The sequence below is a fragment of the Solenopsis invicta genome, chromosome 16 (genome assembly GCF_016802725.1).
Source record: "Solenopsis invicta isolate M01_SB chromosome 16, UNIL_Sinv_3.0, whole genome shotgun sequence".
NCBI classification, from domain to species: Eukaryota; Metazoa; Arthropoda; class Insecta; order Hymenoptera; family Formicidae; genus Solenopsis; species Solenopsis invicta.
Window position 1 is genome coordinate 22604482 of NC_052679.1, and position 21064 is coordinate 22625545.

At 35.5% G+C, this 21064-nt stretch overlaps 1 protein-coding gene and 1 long non-coding RNA gene across 6 annotated transcripts in view; one reads left to right on the plus strand and one right to left on the minus strand.

The window, feature by feature from the left end:
* Positions 1-21064, minus strand: part of LOC105206534 (hypothetical protein) — a 47441-nt gene that overhangs the window by 6243 nt on the left and 20134 nt on the right. For 4 of the 5 annotated variants that reach the window (XM_011176026.3, XM_039458411.1, XM_026131504.2 and 1 more), the window contains 4 exons: positions 17399-19235; positions 13269-13813; positions 10505-10824; positions 4970-5275 (listed from right to left, as the gene is read on the minus strand). In XM_011176026.3, coding sequence (XP_011174328.1) covers positions 4970-5275; positions 10505-10824; positions 13269-13813; positions 17399-17571 — 1344 coding nt within the window. In that variant the 5' untranslated portion in view covers positions 17572-19235. Of the gene's footprint in view, positions 1-4969; positions 5276-10504; positions 10825-13268; positions 13814-17398; positions 19236-20423; positions 20520-21064 lie in introns of those variants that run through there. The other variant, XM_039458412.1, reaches the window with a different exon arrangement.
* LOC120359716 lies at positions 504-4393 on the plus strand. The gene is made up of 2 exons (XR_005576494.1): positions 504-3032; positions 3150-4393. It is a non-coding gene; the product is annotated as an uncharacterized LOC120359716 (long non-coding RNA).

Consider the following 21064-nt stretch of genomic DNA (forward strand, 5'->3'; position numbering starts at 1 on the left):
AGCACGAGGAGAATAAGTTTCTCTCGAAGGACTTTTACTGGATTTCGGGTCTTTAAAATATCGATCAGTGGCTGCCAATATTTCATTCCCTCTTCAATACCTTATTCCGTCGTCTTGGTGATATTTGCGTGAGAGATAGAGAAAATCCATGCATATATCAAGCTATTTCGGACTTTGTTAGTATAAATCGTATTGTCGATTGAAATCCGCTATATTACTCGCTACAGAATTACACAATAAAAAATATTTTATATTCACGTTAAAAATGGTCCTTTTTAAAATTTTTGTATTCAATTTTTAATACACCGGAGTGTTAATTTAACATAATGTGATATTTAAATGTCTTAGTGCTAAATTGATATTCAATATTTCTCAGTTTCAAAATAATACATTTTATGAGTAAATGAACATAACATAAAAATAATGTAGTTTTCAAACGTTAATCTTCTAGGATAAATGAATAAAATGTATGTGCCAATATTTTATAAATATTAATTTTACCGAGGAAGCATGCTTCAATAATTTGTTTCCAAATTGTATCAAACTGTTACATTAATTTTTGTACATAATATTTGTATCACTTTCTAATATATTTATTTTATGGTAATTGAAAAAAACTAGCGTGGACTGTTTGAGACGTACACTATATGTTAAATTCAACACACACTTTACAACTGTGTATTTGCCGTAGCTCGTCTGATGCGTGTCTGATCCGCGGCTCAGCCGCCAGTTCTGGCATTGTCAAAATCACACGTGGCGGCACTTGTCGAAGAAAGTACATGTATTTTGTGAATCGTCTCAGGTTATCGACCAAGTGACAACAGCCCATTCTACAAGGTGACATAAACGCGCGCGCGTGAGGTATCGAGGAGGAATAGTCCGTGTTAGCGCGTGTGTGTCGCTTTCTTCGTGGATATTTATTTTAGTTCATCGATTTCCCAGATATCCGTGTGAAAGGCACCTGTATGTATCCGTGTATGTATGCAAAGTACCTAATAGCCTCAGGCTGACGGACTAACGTCTCTCTCTCTTTCTCCGCCACTTACTGTGAGTATACTCTATCGCAAAAGTGTGCTCTCCCTTCGGTTCCCCTTTCGCACCACCCGATCATCCCTTCGCTCTTTCCCCCCCGGGCGGCTTTGACGTTAATGGTCCATCGATCGGACGGGAGACAGGTGCGTGGTGGTAGTAAAAATAATCTTGCAGCATACTTATATATATACAAAAACCGTCGATCCTCTGCTCGAAATTCATTTTAAGATTAACTCTCGCGTATAAAAAGTTATCTCTCGCGCTCTCGCGTTCACGTTCCATCCCCCTTTTTCTCCCCCATTGCGTTTCCTTTTTCACTCCTACGAATAAAAAGAAATATTAAAAGCCAATATACTGAAGATGGAGTTTCGAATACGCTGTTTCGTAAGATACCCTGTTTTGTTTCAAATAATGGAACTTTTTCCGGAAACAAGAACAATTTTAAAGCACTCCGTCGCATCTCCGTTGCCTCTTACAACCGCCGCTAACGAAGAGCTTTTTGTTTTTAACGCAGATTAGTATTTCGTGAAGATATCCCGCGTTTGCCTGCTTTTATACGCGATCATAAAATGCAGTCTGTACATAATTATTAATGGAAGAAATGTTCGTTTAATCAAAAGACATTAAGAATTAATATTAATAATTGCGCACACCTTTGAGTAATTAATTTAAATTCCGTATTTGCAACGTAATAGACGCTTTTAAATTTTTAAAGAGCGCGCCGCACGAGGCTAATATTTTGCTCAAAGACTCCGTATTATAAAATTGAGTTTTCTGCTGTAATGAAATTATTTGGATCAACGAGACGACACGGCGCGGACGCGAAATGGGTCGCTTTACGCTTCGCCTACAATGAAGAATTTACTTTATAAATACTGGTTCGAAGTAGCAGATAAAAGAAATTTATTATTTCTTTACACACAGTATGAGAGATCCGAAGACTTTTAAATATATTAATGGGCGATACCTATCGATTTTATCTCCCGAGAATTTAGGAATCCTTCTAAATTACACTTGTCATGACCTGAAATTGAATGAATTTTGTCTTCTTCGTGTATTTTCTACTTTCACAAAGTGCATAGAGAGAATCATATTTTACACGCACTTTACGTTTCTAATCTTTCACACATAATTAGTCTCGATTAGTTTGATAGGTAGAGAGAGAGAGAGAGAGAGCGATTTTTTCTTGTCAGAGTAACTAAAGCATCAACAGTCTGAGAATTACGAGCAACTGAAAATAGAAGACCTCCTGTAAATTAAGTTTCATGGGGTAGATAAGCTGGATCTCATTATCTGCTTGACTTCATCCCAACTTTAATTTAAAAAAAAAGTTTGATATTATAAACTTATTTATCGAAATTTAATATTTTAACGTTGCGGGAAACGACAACTTCCCGTTGAACTTCTGCCGCTGGGGGGGGGGGGACGGAAGATATTGACTGCAGGTATGTGCATATCGCGAAGTATTTTAGATGAAAAGGAAACACGGCAGTATAGAGCCGGTATGGCGCAGCCGTTAAAGCGTGATTACAGCACGTGTAAACGATCAAGTGTGCGATGCACGCGGAGTGTACGCTTCGTGTCCTCGTTGGCACCCGGTTTTCATGTTGTCTGACGTGAGAGTGCAAGTGGAGAACAAGTGTTTGTCGACATACCGCACTCTCGGCCGAGTGTGTGCGTTCCCATTAGATTTCGTCGGCTCTCTCTTCCTCGCGGCACACAGCCGCGACTTTTCCGACGCTGGCGCGGAACACTGAAACCGACGACCGTGAACGCGCGTGTGAAAGGTTTGCGATTCGCCTGTTTCATCGTGCTCGATCGGGATGCATCTTACGCGTCGAAAGCACTGAATCTCGCTCTTGCGCACACAGAAGAGTCCTAGTTTTACCAGCATATTTTTCGGATGTATATTGCTAATGATAGCTGATCAATCTGCCGTGATGTCGTTAGCTTTCAATGTCACGACGGCACGACATTCAGTTTCCATAGTGATTTGTGAGGTAACAGTCAATGTCGTAATGCAATGTCACGCGAAAATGAGCTTGGCGAGCTCATGCGATAGTTCATAGTACGATCACTCTTGTTGACACGTGAAACTAATGCGATTTTATTTTTAGAAAATGCGTTTATACTTGGATTAACACAGTGCCTAATGAAAAGGAGCGATACACGTGTGTCGAACAGGTTGAAAAATGTTATATCCAATCTTCGACGTTTGCACTTGAATAAAAATATTCAGGTCAGCTTGATTACGTAATCCAGATGCAGATGAGTTTTCAAGTTATCAAAATTAATGCACCAACGGGGTGCAGGTGCGTATTAAAAAGATTTGTATAAAACAATTATGCGTTACACATGCACGTCGAGAGAGATTTTTTGGGATACGCTAAGTAGCTTAATCCTCCCTCGCTGTAATTACGGTATACCAGATTTCACTGTGAGTTACACCGGGTGTAACCCAATATCTCGTTACATGCCCCTTTGACATGAACTGCGTTTGCTCTTGACGTATATACAATTCCTGTAAACTATATATTAGCTGCCTAGGTAGACATGTGCGCATCGGTTTAATTATGTGTGCGTTAGGCTAACAGCCGTTTTTTCAGACGACTTTTGTGGATTTTTTGCCCCATTATCTCTGGAATTTATTTTTCATTCATTATAAAAACGAGGTTCGCGTGCACGTCGACCTCAATATGAAATTGCAATATGAAACTGGTATATGGGGGATGAAAATTTATCCGTAAGTTAAACACAGTTACCTGTATTAACATTTATATTATATTATGAGTTTATATTATAAATAAATAGAATATAACGTAAAAGATATCCAACTAAAAAGTTAATTTATTCTAAACGACATAAGCAGCAATATAATATTACATGGAGAATTAAATTGCAGCTATTAATGATTTAAACAAGAGGCTACTTCATTGGATATTATACGATAATTTCATTTTAGCGTTATTTGATTTATGTGTAAAACGATATTTGTGAATTATACTGGAATAATATTTTATTTGTGCATTTATAGAATGAGAGAAATGGCTTTCTATATATCATACGCTCATAATAATCAAAATAAAAAAATGGAAAATTATATTGCGGGGCACTGAAAACTGGTTGTTATGTTATGATCGTTATGATTATCTCGTATTAGCCATATTAATTGTATTTGAATATATTTGCGTAAACACATGTTTGCCAAAATGTTAATTATATTGTAATCAAATTAAGCAACTTTCTTTAATGTAGCATAATATTCCCATAAAATTAATTAATTAATTACATCATATGTTAATGAAACCAAGCAGAGATATTAGACTAGATTAGAATGTCAAATATATTTAGTGGAAAATTTTTTGTTCGTATGTTGTTAATAACGCAGCCGCGAAGCGGAACAGCGACGTATTGTGCAACGGATGAATATTCGCACGACAATTTCGCGTCAGCACGTGGCTAATTCGTACACATTTCTACGGATGATCGAGTGTTACTTGTATAATGATTTACAGTCGCTTCGTTGCGCCTTTTGTTGCATTTAGCCATTTTCATCTAACGAAAAGTCGCGTTAAATTGATTGACGAGATAAAGTAGAATTTCTGCTGTTCTAGTATGACTTTTCATTTATATACAATGCTGTTCATCGAGCATCGTTGATTAATTATTATATAATTTAATTTTTTATATTTTTTGCACACAATATGTTTTTCATGAAATATTTGATTTATATATTAATATATTTGATTTATATATATTTTTTATTAATATTGAAGTTAGAACATTATGAAGAAAAAATAGTGCTGTGAGTTTTTTTCCAAGTATGATTAATCAAGTAGGAATTATTTACTTGACGAGTTATATCGCAGTTCAACGAAGGGAAAAATTTCTTTCCCTTGTGTATTTATATAATTGCTCAATTTAAAATGACACTTACCACTACTACCGAGTAGAGAATCTTCGCTTTTAAATCAGGGGCGTTCTTGAGAGACTCCAGTGCGTCCAAGGCATCCAGGGTATGCAAGTTGGCCTGAGCATAGAGAGCGCCGTACCTCTCGGCGAGTTGTTCCACTGTGATATTTGCCGAGGTTAAATCGGAGCAATTGTCTTCCACGCTCAGTACCTCGCAGTTGCTACCCGTTACAACTGGCTCCGGAGTCGGGCTGCAACTCTCGTCGGTGTGATAGCCAGCGCTGCTGGACTCCTCCTCGTAATCATCGAGATTTTCATCCAGATGGAAAACCTGTACAGAATAGCTCGTGATTTAGCACAGCAGATTGTAGACGTACGATGTATGTGCTTGGTTCTGTAGAAAGAGAATATCTTCCGTTCCTTCCGACAGTTTTGCACATTCTTGAATATTTATTTTTACACCTTTTTATATTTTTATATATATATTTTTTTCACGTTTTTATATTTTCTTTTACAACGGGTATCTCTATTGAATAGATGAAGATCTAGAGAAATGATCTAGTTTTTTGCATTCTCTCTCTTTTTACTTACAAGGGAGCACAATTAAATGTCTTCCGATTTTAATGAGCTTTGGATATGCTAAAATATAGACAAAAATAAGAGACATATTTTTTAAAATGCTGAATCGCACTTTAGGGGGTGAAACATCCTTTTGCGAAAAATTGTTTTGTTTTCTTTCGAAGCGAATATTGTCAGAGAAAAATATAAGAGACAGAAAAAGGATATTTGTTCTATATGAAAGTTGAATGATTTCAAAAGTACTTTATAACAATAATAAAAAAAATTAAAAAACGTTTTTATTATTGTCTTAAAAAAATTAAAAAAAAAAAATTTTTTTATTAAAGTAATAAAGGAACAATGGAAAATTTTTATTACTGTTATAAAGTACTTTTAAAATCATTCAACTGTTATTTACAATATTTTTTTCTTACAGTTTCGATAATATTTGCTTTGAAAAAAAAACCACTTTTCTTTAAAAAAATGTTTTACTCCTTTAACGCGTGACTCAGCACTTATAAAAAAATACGCGTCTCTTATTTTTATCTCTACTATTTTAATTTATTCAAAGCTCATTAAAATTGGAGGGGAGTGTATCCCCTTATGAAATAAATATACTTTTTTTTAACTTTGCCTTGGTTTTGTACATGGAAAGAAAAATTTTACTGCAAGATCTAAACATTTAGCTATAGGTACAGAAAATAATTTTGTTTGACTATCAAAATAAGTAAGGCTCAAGTATGATAATGTTACTGCAAATAATTTTGACATTCTAACAACCAAGTTACTTCTGATAAAATTTTTGAAATAGTTTAACATATTTATTTTCAGGTCTGTATTTCAGCAAAATTGTTTTTTCCCTGTATTGGATTTTCCTGTAGTTGGTGATTAAAAATTTAAATGACTTTTCTATCTTTTGTATTATTGTATACTTAAATAGCGTACGCGTGAAAAATAAAACAAATTAGGGAAATTGAAAACTGATGAATATCGGAATAGGTTGACAATGAGACAATTGCGAGAAAATATTGAAAATTATTTGGTTACGAATGAAACAATGAATTGTTTATCTGATATTATTTATCGAATATTTCAATCTTTCATCATAAATGTATTGAAAAAACACATTGCTAAAGATAACGAAGTTTTTCTTTCACGCAAGTTATGTCATAAGTATTATCAAATGAAAGACAGGAGAATTATAACATTATCACTACACGAAGGCAGTCGAGTAGACGCGTTGCGTACTATGGAGAATCTACTGAACAATTGCATTCACTCTTCGATCCACTCGTTTTCGATTGGGATTTGCAGTCGACTCTGAAGCTTCCAATTAAAATGCACTCAATGGAAAGCAATTAACGCGTTTTGGCATGCCGTGGCCGGTTTTCCAATTCGATTCTGTTATATAACAATCTAGGTGCCACTTTCCATGTTTTTTTTTACCATTCGCTATTATCGCCGTCTACAAACGAGAGTAAATAAGATAATTATTCGCTTATTTTTGTTTTCAATTTGACGTGGGTAATACAATCGCGAAAGCACCGCCCGTTGCGCATTCATTATCGAGAGCCCGCTTAAACACCTGACGATAGCAGGATTCGCCGCATTTCCAACCGAATTCCAACTAAATTTCGTGAACGTTGTGTGTTTGCTGAAAACATTTTAGATGTCTTCACGTCGTGTCGAATATCGTCCTCGACCGAGCGTTGGATGTGGTTAATTTCACCCATCAAAGCGTCGTTCTTCCCTTTCCGGTTCTGATTCGAAAAGAGGAAAGACAAAGGGTAATGCGCCAACTAATTTCGCCGTTCGTATTGCCTGGCGAAATAGAAATCGCTGTTCTCCTCCTGTAGAACGTTGTATACGTGTGTCGTCGGCGTGATACACGTAAATTGCACGTACATATCGCCCGATCGCGAACGGAATGTGTTTCGCGTTTTTCCAAAATGCTGCTGCAAACCCCGGGCGTATCAGCCGGCAACGACGCGGATTCAATTTTCAATCTTTATTGCGTCGCGAAGCTACGCGCGGCAACGGACGCGGCAGATCGGACATGTAAAATATTTATCACGTGTGCGTCGTCATTTCCCAACGGCGATAATTTATGACTTGGCATTAATATACGCGATATTAATCATAACGCCCGTATTAACGCTTCGCGTGCATTAATACTTCGCGCGCGTGCGCTCGTTCAAAAACATTTCCCTCATGAATATTGTATATTGACTTTGCGATAAATTCGACTGAGTAATATTATTTGAAACTCCATAATCGCGTTTTTGATCGTAAATTACATATACGCAAAAAAAACGTGTTAGTTACGATGGAATTTTTGCAATAAATCGCATTGCCCAGGTACGCTCGCTTTTCCATCTGCACTCGATTAAAAAAAAAAAATAACTTTTATTTGATTTGAATTAATGGTAGGCTGCATCGCGCGCATGAACTGCGCGACGTATTATTAACGAACCGCATGTGCGAGCGCATGTAGGCCAATTTAATATGCCGTACAATGATATTTTATTCCGACTCAAGTTTCTCAGAGCGACGGTGTTCGAATCCAATGCGCGTTATGCGCTGTATCCATTGATAGAAATAATTTATGTCCGCGCGTAATTCCCGTAGTTTCTGCTCGCGCAAATGTAAACACACTAATCTCACGTACGTCACCGTATTCTTTTTAATCCGCATCCTAATCGGTTTGTCAATTTCGTTTAATTTATTTATTAATGAGAATGGCTGTACCAGCCATTCTCATCGAAAGCAGATGTTAGTGCCCAATAATTTTCTAGATATGTATTTCCAAATACAAGATTCCCAAACTGCGCGTCGCACATTTACTACCAGACTTTAAAACAGCTTTTTAAGAAGGAGTGTATATCACCCAGAAGTGTATATCACGAAAATTAAATTGTTAATCAATTTAATAATTTTGATGCTTACAAAAGCTGAAGAATTAATTGCGAAAAATATAATGAAATTTGCAAATAAGTATTGTAAAACGCGATTTTACATAAGAATCAAGATTAAGCAAATAACTAAATAACTTTTAAATAAGTGAATTGTGCTCGAATACACAGATACTCAAACGTAATATTAGAATATTCTATGAAATTTTTATATTTTTAGTAATGTTTTGAGATATGATCCATACATCCCTAAACCTGGCGAGTATACGGCGCGCAGTTTGGGGAATCTTGTAAATGTTTGTAAATTCACCTAGCAAATTTACAGTACGAAGATCTGCTTTCAAGCAACAACTCATCTCGTTATTTAAATGTGTCGATACACTTCCCGGTCACATTAGGATTTCGTTTATATTGCATTTATTTATTAATTCGCGAACGATGCATTTCGGGGATTGATGCCGACTTGTTTACGTGGTTTACGTGCCACTGTCATCTTAGTCGGAAGTCGAATGTAAGCAGATACAGGAGTAAACTCGTGTAATTTAGGTTCGCCGTAGGGCCCTTATGGGATTTCACGGTGGTTACACACGGCGTCTTTGATATCGTCCGTGGATCGTCTCGGACGCGTCAGCTGCCTGAGTCGCAAGCCGCAATCCCGCGGGAATCGTAGCAGTTGCACGTGTTTTGTTGTGTGTTTCGGGGTCATTTTCTCGCGCGCTCGACGGTGTAGATTCCTCACCGTTCTTATTGTTGCGACCGACCATACGAGTTTCTCGCACGGAGCCCGAAAAACAAATCACGATCGTATACGGTGCGCCCATTGTTCTAACACAGTCCGTCGTTTCTGTGCCAAAGCTTTTTACGCCTTTTTGCACTTGAGATAATCGCGCGAATTGTTACGTGGGTAGATAACAGCTAATCGGTGACAGCTGCCTTTACGCGGCTATTGTTAGGATAGCGAAAGTCCGAAGCACCATTTCAGCTATCTGATGTTGGATTTCTCCTACAAATAGGAAAGAGAACGGTAAAATGACGATCTTGAAGTTTATCGATTTTTCCAAATTTCTGTGATAATATAAAAATAACAATCTACTTTTTTTCAGATTCACTAAAGCCTTGTTTATCATCAGTAAAAATTAGAAGCCGTTAAATAAACTAGACTTTTTTGAAATTTAGATTTTTTAGGACATGTCAATTCCGTCATCTTGCCCTCATATGCAGGTAAGATGACAGACACAGTCAAATAAACTAAAAAATGTACTTATGAAAAAAAATTCATTATAATATAATAAATTAATTTTTTGATATTATAATATAATTAAAGAAAAATATAAATAACAAATATTTATATGATTAGCAAAAATAAAATTATATCACATAGAATCAAGTTGTATAACAAAGAAATACTTTACTATCCTTATTTTAAACATCTTATGTAGGACAAATTTAAAAGTTACATTATAAATCGATTTTTGTTTATTTCTCGACATATTACATAACACGTCACCTTACCCACACACGACGCTCGTCACCTCGTTCACTGTCGCCGTGTTTATTAATTAATTAAATATAAATGTTCCAGTATGAAAGAAACGAAAAATATGAATACGTAATTGTATACCTTTTCAGTCAAATAATATTGTGATTTTTATAGGGAAAATGAAAATTTTATTATAATTATGTCATTTCTTATTAACAAACACTAAAAAATGACATAGATGTGCTTCCAAAACACATTTCTTATTTATCTTTTTTTTATTTTTATATTATCCACTCTTGTGGGATAGATTGAAATTAAATTATCACAGATTATTTATCACCACCTAAAGTCTCTAATGAATTAAGCACCGGTTTATCATGTGTTATTAACTTAGAAAAATTAACAATTCGTCATCTTATCCACTCCGTTATCTTACTCCTCTTTTTTCCTATCGTTTCATCTAAGTTGATCTAAAATCGAGCTGAATTTTACTTGGATCTTTTTCGAAAAAACATCGGCGGAAGAAAGGAACGTTTTCTCTCGTGCATTTTCGAAGATTAAGTGTTGGAAACGTCCCGACAGACATGCTTCGCTCGCCTTTTAATCCTACCTGTGGATTATCTTCGCTCATGAACTGCAGAGCGAGCGCGCAACCCCTCGAAAATTGCAACAATCTGGCGGCGAGAGCTGGATTCTTCGCGTTCGTCGGTCCGGAGGTCGATTTCCTCAAGGCCGTCCATTGCCGGAGCGCCTCCTTATCCTGCTCGACCCGGCGCTTCAGCTCCGCTAGTAGATTCTCCAAGTTACACGGTCCGCCCGCTTTCTCCAGGGTGTTCAGCAGGCTCTGATTATCGATCAGCCGCTGCTGGATCTCGCTGTACTTCAGGGAAAGCTGCCGCTGATGCGAAGCTGCCTGTACACCTTGATCCGCTACAAAAGCGTAAGAAAAGATCAGAGCTTCTCTCTCTCTCTCTCTCTTTTTCTCTTCGGTCGTTATTATTATTTTTTATTATTAGAGCGGAACCGATGATGGCGCGAGGTGATTATTACTGCATCCACCTTTTTACGGTGCCTCAGGCTGCGTAGATAGCCAGCCCGATATCCGGCATGAACAGCGAAATTGCGGAGTATCTGACATCATAACTAAATATGCCACACTTTCCTTTATATATATAATGAGACGAGATTAAATTATGCAGCATATCCGCACTCTCGTGCACGAGGCACAAATTGAGACAGGTTTACGCTCCAATAAATTGCAGTTTGGACGACGGTCTATTCCCATTATATCATAACGTGATATGAACCATGCTTTACTTTATCTAGTCGAGATAAAGCTGTAAAATGTCTGTCTCCTAACAAAACATATTTATTTCATTTGACATAATTAAGTTGTTGGAGCAAATGATTTAAGTGAAAATAAACTCACGTGGAGACATTAGAGATTACAAATAATATGAAATTGGTTATAAAAAGGTTTTGATACAATCAGAGAAAAAATTTTTTTTAAATCATATATTTTGATACATAGATATTACTTTAAGTATATAATTTTGTATTTTCAAATTTAAATAATGATTTTACAATTAAACTAATAATATTATTAAACTTAATTAAATTGTTTTCTTAGATTAAAAAATTTGATTATTTTGAATATAAAAATAGTCTTACATATTTTCTAGTACATATTTTCTAGAATTGCAAGGAAAAATCATTTGAATAAAAATTATTTCTTCATTTTATTTACATAAATATTTCAATTGAGAAATTTTTAATTTGAGTACAAGTAAATAAGCTATTGGGATCCACCGAGTAAATAATGTTTTTGTTGTACGAGATAATTTTTTTCTCAACAATCGAAATAGTTTCACAACAATCAGAAGATAAAGATTAATGAGAGAATCAATCCGCTGCAGAAATAAAAATTGTGATTTAAAAGAATATACAAGTTGATTATTTTGAAGAACAGTTGCTGACTTATTTTCATGGATACCATGAAAGTAACATTTCTCTATACATTTATCAATATTTATGCGGCACCGCTTATCTTTCTACGCATACTTCTTTCATCTTTAGCACCTTTCTCTGCGGAAATGTACCAGTGATGATGCGTCTCGGATTGCGCGTCATGGGAAATTACCCAAGAGAACAAGGTAAAGAGAGAGAGAGAGAGAGAGAGAGAAAGAACGGTGCAGTCTTCTATATAAATAGCTTAACACTCGTCCGACATTAGTTCATTTGCATTTGTAAATGTAACGCAGAACTCGTGGCTCCGTTAAAATCCAATGCTTCACGGTTCCGCAAAGCTACAAATATACAGACGGTACGGCAGAACAAACGTCCGCACAACTTTATTTCGATGGAATTAGCGATGCAGGCTAATCCCATCGCGCAGCCAGCGATAATTACGCGCCTAAACGTGTATCATCGTGATGCTGAATCTCGTATGGAAATCCGAACGAATTTGCGAAAAAAAAACAACAGCGTATAATCGCAAAATATTGCTTCGTTAATTTAACGTTACGTTTATTGCCAGCGATAATTAACAGTTATTTTTCGAATAATTAAATGCGCAATTAATTGAAAAATAAATGGTTGCTATCTTCGTAGCTATCGATTAACACGCTATTTATCGTCATAAAAGTGGAATTTGATTTATGATTATGGATGTTACATGGAAAAAATAATTTTGCTGAAATACGGATCGGAAAATAATTATGTTAAACCATTAAAAAAATTGTATCGGATGTTTAACTTGGTTGCTGAATATCAAAAATTATTTTCAACAGCATGATTATGTTTGGGCGTTCCATATAATTAATTTGATGACTCAACATAAAATTATGTTCTGATCTGTATCTAGCTAAATTTTTAGACGCTGGCGCTACAGTGATAAAATTGTTTTCTTCTGTGCAGATTATTTATATCGCTGCACAATTTAATAAAGTGATCCTTTTGATATGAAGCTTTTAGACGATAGTCTAGATGTTTATAAATGTGCAGAGAGAACAGTTTTTAAAGTATTTAAAAATGTAGCTGGATACAGATCTGGAAATAACAGATCTTTTTTGTTAGATCGTAAAATAATTATGTGGGGCGTTCAAGCTGGTCGCTAAAATATCAAAACTTTTCGTAGTATCACTAGTCATGCTAGAAAAGTCTTCATAATTATTTGAGCTAACAAAATTATTTTTAGATCTGTATATAGCTAAATTTTTAGGTATTTCAGCACAAACTGTTCTTTCCGTGTAAAAATCAAACAACAACAATATCAAAAGATTATAGAAGCATCTCTTTGTTATTCGATTCGTAATGCGTGCCAACTTTTCAGTATCACATAACGTCTTTATTAACAATAAAATTGAAGCATTTACCTTTATTGGTTCCAGAGTGCTTGCCAAAGTTCTCAATCTTGTGCAACGCTAATTTGTATGCTTCCGTCCGCGTCTCAAGCTCCTCTTTCAGTGCCATCGGCAATGGTACTAGATTCGGTGTAATAGAATTCTCTGAGATGTTCGTCTGCGAGGAAGGCACTAATCCATGCTTGCCGAGTCCTTCTACAGCTCTCTCTAGGGCACGTCTTCTTGATAACAGCGTGTTCTTCGTGTTGGGCGATAATCTGTTCAATGACACGAGAAGTTTACACCAGATCCGCGGTCGGAAATGGTCTTGACTGGTCGATATCAGGTGTACTATCCTCCATAGGACCTGCTCGATTCGCAGGATCTTCGTGTCGCTGACGTTTAGTTCTACCAATCGGGAATAGAGCGCCTCCAGCAAGGTGAGGCTGTGAGGTAACGTTTCGATCAACAGGTCTACCGGAATATCCGGTAATGCAGCTTTTAAGGTATAATGCGGCAGCTTCATCAGAAAGCCAGCTGCTTCCCTGTATTGTCTGCCCTCGTACAATCTCAATAGTCTGGAAAAAAAAACGTAGTTATCGTGTTATTCTGCCTGTTATCACATAACGATAGAATTTTGTTAGCATTATGCGTGTGATTAAGGAGCGATTTTGCTGAGAGGTGTCTAAAGGTTTAGTTACATAGTAGAAAATATTTTGTATTCATATTAAAAACAGTCCTTGTTAAAATTTTATGTTGAATTTTTAACATACCTGAGTGTTAATTTAACATAATGTGGTTATACTATTTAAATTTTTTGTATTAAATTGATATTCGATTCTTAGTGTCAAAATAATGCAAGTTATGAGTGTGAGAATGAACGAAAACATAAGAATAATAGTGGTTTTGAAACATTATTCTACAATAAATGAATAAAATATATGTGTTAACATTCAACATAATATTAAAAATGTTAATTTTACTGAAAAAAATATGCTTTCACAATTTATTTCCAAATTGTATCTAATAACGAATTCGATTGGAAGCGTTAGTGCGCACTAGTGCATCTTACAGTATTGAAATTGAGATGTAAAAATATGTATTTAATATTATAGAAATATATAAGCGAAATTAAATCGCAAACTCTTCAATATATTTTACTGTGCTGTTCAGTGAAATACGTATTTTATCATTTGATTTATTTGCTCTTCACTTTTACTCTTAATACGATTAATGTACAACGGCTCTAATGTGCACCAGTGTGCGCTAGTGCAGTTTAATCGAATTTGCTAAACGTGTTACATTTTTGTGTTAATTTTGTACATAATAATTTGTGTTACTTTCTAATATATTCATCGCGTGTTGAATTAATTTAAAAATTCAAGTGGACTGTTTGAAACATGCAATGTATTTATGTTGAACTTAACACAAATTTTCCAACTGCATGTAAATACAGATCTAAAAATTAGTTTGTTGGATCGTTAAAATAATTATAAAGGACATTCGAGCGGAAAATTTTGACATTCCTGCAACCAATTTAAGCGTCCTACATAATTATTTTGATGGTTTAACAAAAATTTCCGTTCTGTACCCGAGCTAAATTTTTAGACACTTTAATGTAAACTGTTCTTTCCGTGTAGAACGTCAAGAAAGTAAATCAAGCGTTAACTGCAAAGATGCAAACTAATTAATCTTAGTTATTTGCTCGCTGTATACAATTAATATTTACTTATGACAGCGAAGACGCTTTAATTGGCGTGAAATATATTTTAGCAGCAAAAAGTTTTACACTTAAGGGACTGTATTTTTATTACACTTTCAACGCTAAATTTTTGTTTTATATACCGTGTAGATGCGATCTTTATATTAGATAAATTACACGTAGAATCAAACACATAAATGCGACAGAAATGTAAATAAAAGGATTATCACATATTTTTTATATAAGAATCATATCAAAAGTTTTAGAAAATTGTTCGCTTTGGAAACTTAATACAAGTTATTCATTATCGTGCAGCATGAATGGTGCTGTGAAATAATAATTATTGGATGTAGTAAAGGTAGAATATATGATTGAGGATTATATGAATTTGCGGAGATTTGTGAAAATATTGATATCAGCACGTACACTAATAATTCACTAACGATTATAGTTTGGATTTATTATATAATTGTTGGTGACGCCCGACGTAATTCAACTTTAATCTGAAATATATACAAATCTGTGCGATTAATGTGCCCTATTGTGTATTCGATATTTTATTTTATATAGTCTAATAGAAATTGCAACTGGAGAGCGAGACTAAATAAAATTATATTCTGTTCTATTAATATAATCCAATTATACGATTGAATAAATTGAAATCTGAGTGGTATTCATATAGCAAATAAAATATAAGTCACAGTACTTTTTTTCATGTTAAATGGAATCACGTTAAATTCACATTAAATCGAAATTAAAGTCCGACCGTTATTTGTAAATATTAATGTGCATCTAAAAATCATCAAATGTACATTTAAAAATCATGTAACATAATCAGAACGTATTATAAAAGGCGGATTACCGTGAAACGCTCGATTGAATGCACTTGAAACGAGCTTATAAATTTTGTTAGATAAAAGTTGGATAAAGTTTCACCTAATCACGATTCACGATTAATGAAAATCGCGATAAATGTTTCATTGTGCGATACACACGTGATTATGAATTAATGAGCCACTGTCGGCGTTAATTGCCCAACTAGCTAGTTTCGCATAAGCACAGCAATCAATTGGTAATGGGGAATTACCGTTATTAAGAAGTTGCGTCGAGGATGCGTTTAATTCATCTCGCCTCGCAGACAAATAGTTCCGCTGGCGATTTATTACCGCGTGAATTACTGTAATTAGGAAACGGGCGCGTTAAGTGGATTTATCGCGCGGCCCCGCGAGCTCGCGTCTCTATTTTTCCTATTATGCGCGAATAATTCTCACCGCTTGCTTTTTGCACCGTGGCCTCTATGCGTGCTATTGATTGATCATCTTCGTGTAATTGATTGTCACGGTGATTCCTCTCTCTCGATGTTCCATTAGTGCGCGACGCGTACAGCGAGATTAAATAAATCTATTACACGTCGCGGCTGTCTGTCTGACGGTTATGGCGGTAATTATCTCCGATTCTTGGTTCGAGAGAGGAACATACAATGCGATTCGATAACTGCTAGTTACATGCGTGACGGTGAAGCGATCTCACGTCGACGTACACGCTAATCAAAATGTAATTATAAACCGTATTATTGCCTCATAGAGTTCTTTGTTACGATCCTTCTCGTTAATATGACGCATAAAAGTACTGTGCTCCGTAACCGCGCGCGTTATTTATTCTTAATTAGCTGGAGCGGTATGTTCATTATACAAGATGACACATCTCTGGAACGTAAGGACATTGCAAACGTAGTTATATGCGTATCGCTTTGAAAGACGTCTTCTTATCCAGGAGCCGTGTAATTAAAACCGGTTCGTTAAAAGTATGGAGAGTTCCCTTGCGATTCTCAAACTCTTCCGTTTCTCATGATATTTTTAATATAAACAATCATTTTTATATGAGCAAATTTTTATGGTTTCAATAGTATATGGAAAAAATAATTTTGTTGCGACATTTAAAAATTTAAATTAGAAAATAATTTTATATTGGGCCATCAAAATAATTACAGATAAAAGTAAGATATCCAAGCATGATAAGGTTGCTGCAAACAGTTTTGACATTCTAGCAACCAAGTTAAATATCCGATACAATTTTTCAAATGGTTTTACTTATTTTCAGATGCTGTATTTCAGCAAAATTGTTTTTTCTGTGTATTTATTATTTGCGCTTACTCTCTATAAATATTTTCTAAATTTTGCTCCAATTCCATGATTTTTTTTTATCTAAAACGTTATTTTTATATTTAAACAATTTTTTGATGTCTCAACAATAGTTATATCCTTATTTTTTATATCTTTTTTTCTTTTTGAATTTTGCTTTTTAATTCTTACAAGATTGTGTAAATACCGTCGCTTTTTCCGATAACGTACGTTGTTTATACGTCTGGAGAGAAGGTTCGAGAACTTTGCTGCTCCGAAACAGTAAGGTTCAATATAGATTCGAGCAATTCAATAATTTCTACAAAATACGGTCCACATACCTTCTCAGCGCCATCCGTGGATTTGAGCCCTCATCTTCCGGGATGCCGATATGGCCGACCTGGAACTGCGTTCCGGGACCCCATACCAGCCTCTGTATCGTATTTCTGGGTCGCTCCGGCCTGATTCTCTCGCAGGAATTGATGCTCGGGGGTGGTACACTTTGCCTGCTCATCTTCGTCCACTTTGCCGCCTTTTTCTTTCCTGACGCCTATCTCCCTTCGATGCGTAGGCGCCTGAACCCCGTATTTATTTATTCCTCTCACGAGACGGAGGGTTGGAAACGCCACTCGAGAATCGCCTTTATGACGGTCCCACCGACTCCGGGACACACCACTCCGAGAGAGACATCCACTTCTCAGCTCGGCTTTTCTTCTACCTCCGCTTCGTAACTTTCACGGTCCTTTCTCTCTGTCCTCGATGCGATCTTTGACCTATCAGCCACGCATCTCCGCGAATCCTGGGTCGTCGTCCCACCTCACGCGTATTCCCTCTCAAATTGATACTTTTTACGATGTATTTGAGGATCAGTCCGTCGCAATGATGTCTTTGTCAATTTATTTGCGTACCCTTGCTCACCCTTCGGCAGCTTCTGTCACTCAAACAGATTTTAAGTGTTTTACGACGGACGTTTATTCGATTGTGATTTATTACGTAAGTATCTCATTGTATGAGTGACGTTAATTAATTCAATCAATGATGCTAATTAAAACTTCAATCCTATAAGTATTTCTCTTTGTTCATTAGGAGAGTGACTTCTGTGATTATTCTTTTGTTTGCACCGCGAGAGAACAGGTTCCTCGTAGGTAGGCTGCGTGGTCAATTTCTCTTAAGCAAACATCTAAATGTAATTTCTCCAGTAACGCTTTTCTCGTTTGAATCAATATCTTCGTTTCTACATAAATATTATTCCTTAATTTCGCGCGTTCCACTCGTATGCTCTGCACGTTGATTTGATTAGCACGCGTTTAATCGGTTTAGCTTTCTCGTTCTCTGCAGATTGATCTCCGTGATTACCAGATGAATAAAATTTCTCTCTGATATACAACATCTAAATTTTCTAAAACCAATTTTCTTTTTTTTTATGCTTCGCGACAGACGTCCGAATGAAACGTCTTCGATGAGGGCAGAATAAAATATTTAAAAATCGACTCCTTTTATAATGGTATCCATTAGAACGGCGCGTGCTGATTACTCTCGTTCGACCCCTCGTTTTTCTTCGCTTTGACTTGACTTCGCCCTTGACGAGGTTAGTCCCTTCTTTTCTCTCCCTCGCGATTTTCCGCACGTCTGGTCGCCAGCAGAAACGTAAGCTGCCTCGAGGACCGGCTGCAGACCGGCGTCTAATTTTCTAACCGCTGTTCTCTGCCACGCGGACTTCACTTTGCAATTCTCCGCTCAGAAACAGCCGGCAGGAACATTTCATTCTTGATTCGCAGACGCTTTTGTGCTCGCCGAGTCTCTCAACCTCGTTTCCTCACTTGTTGAATCATGATCTCCGTTCGGCATCTACGAGATACCTCTAAGTCAGTCTCATTATCGTCACGCAATTATCTTTGCAGCCCGCACAAGTGGTGATCGATTTTTAGAACGATCTCTCTCTTTCTCCCTATTTCTCTTTTAAGACTCGTTTTTTTTTTTTTTTTATAAGATGCCCGGGGCCGGTTAATCTTTCGGCTTTCTTTTCTTCCCTCTAGCAAAATCCGCTTCCTTCTCCCTCGCTCTTTCGACTCGTCTCTGCCTCACGAATTTCCTTCCGTCTGGTCCTCAAGTGCTTAATACGAACTGGCCTACAGCCTCGGGGCTGACCGGCCCACTTCTGCGCGACTCAAGCTGGACCTGCGAACGGAATTATTCACTGTGAGCCGTGAGCCGTGTCTTCGCCCGATTCGCTCGGGTGAAATGTTCTTTTACGTGTCACCCACGATGCAGGCCACGTGGGATGTATCGAAGGATCTGCATAAATCCACGATATATCTGCGCTATTCTTATAAAATACTAATACCGAAACTTGATCATATCTTTTGGGACATTTTGTGTAGCGCGTGCGTATGTTAAGTGATTCTTTCGAAACGAAAGTTTTAACGTTTGTTTAAATGCCGCATTTGAATCTTGTTAAAGCAAATTTTAATCAAAAAGTAATTGAAGTCAAATAAGAAGATTAAATTTTATTTTTTGCATGCACGAAATACAATTTATAATTTTTTTATTATTTAATGTGAAATATATTTTTAATTAATTGATATATATATATATATATATATAAATGCTTAGACTTCTTTAGAGAAATTTTCTATGGAAAATCAATATCAAGAGTGATTCAAAGAACTCGATATTAATGCTCAAAGGTATACGTTTTTCATTTTTCTAAAAACGAATGTTGTGTATCGTAAAATAGAAAAGTGAAAAGACACAAGAAAATTCAAGTAAAAGTTATCAAAAATAGAATGAAGGGAATTCAACTATTGCAGCTTTCTTATATACTTTGTACATACACACGCGTCCCGGTGGAATAAAATATTTGTCGGTAGTGACGCGACACCCTATAGAGGATGCGACAGAAATGGAAACTCTATGCATGATGTATTGGATCGCGGAACTGTGGTATAATCTCGCTGGCGCATCAGACGCGAATGCCTAGCAAATTTCAGTTACCTTTCTTGAAAATGTGTATGTTTTATGATATGATACAGTTTGCAGATGAGAAAAATTGCATGAAAAATTCTTAGTGCGGCAAAAAGAAAGAGAAAGGAATGAAAACTAAAATATTGTTTGCAATAAATATTTTAGAAATAATTAAAAATTAAAATTGATATCATTGATATAAGATTAATAATTGTGAGTGTATAAAAACTTAATAGTTTTTTTAAAAAATTAATATTGTATTTTGAAATTCACGATTTAAAATACTGTAACAGAAAAATTTTCGAAAAATTAAGCAAACATTGCTTAACTTTTTTTTATTTTAAGCAGTAGTTTATGAAATACAAGTGCTAAAGCTATCAGAAATTACGTTTAGAAAGTCACCTGTCATGCAGTTACTGATGCTACCGCATGCCATGCACGACTCACGAACATCGACTGTCTAAACATAGTTTGTGATTAGACAGCTTTAAACTCTCTTATCTAAAAAAAAAAAAAAATACTATTGTATAAAATAAAAATTTGCAAATAACTACTTTGTTTAATTTTTCTAGAATTTTCTTGTTATAATATTCTGATTTGTGAATTTTTGGACATCCTATATAAGATAGAACAATAAAATTATTATTATTCGGAAAGTTAAATATTAATTCTTTTTATATGATAAATTTTATCGCATATAAAACATTTCGTTTAAATTTTGAATATATGGTTATAATTATTGCGTAACTAATACATAAATTGTACTTTTAGTAGAGCTAAACGTGTATTTAATGAACTAATTTTTCCATTTTACATTGTACCAAAGGATGAATTTGATCATTTTTACGGTTACATATGACAATTTTTTAAAATAACCTTTTTAAATTACTTGTACATTTACATGAAAATTTATATTACGGAGATTTTCTCATAATTTTTTATAATACTATTAATTTAATTGCATTTTTGGAGCAATGATACTGTAATGAATTGTATGATTCAGATATCTAATAAAAATGTTTGGACTATTATTAAATTAATTA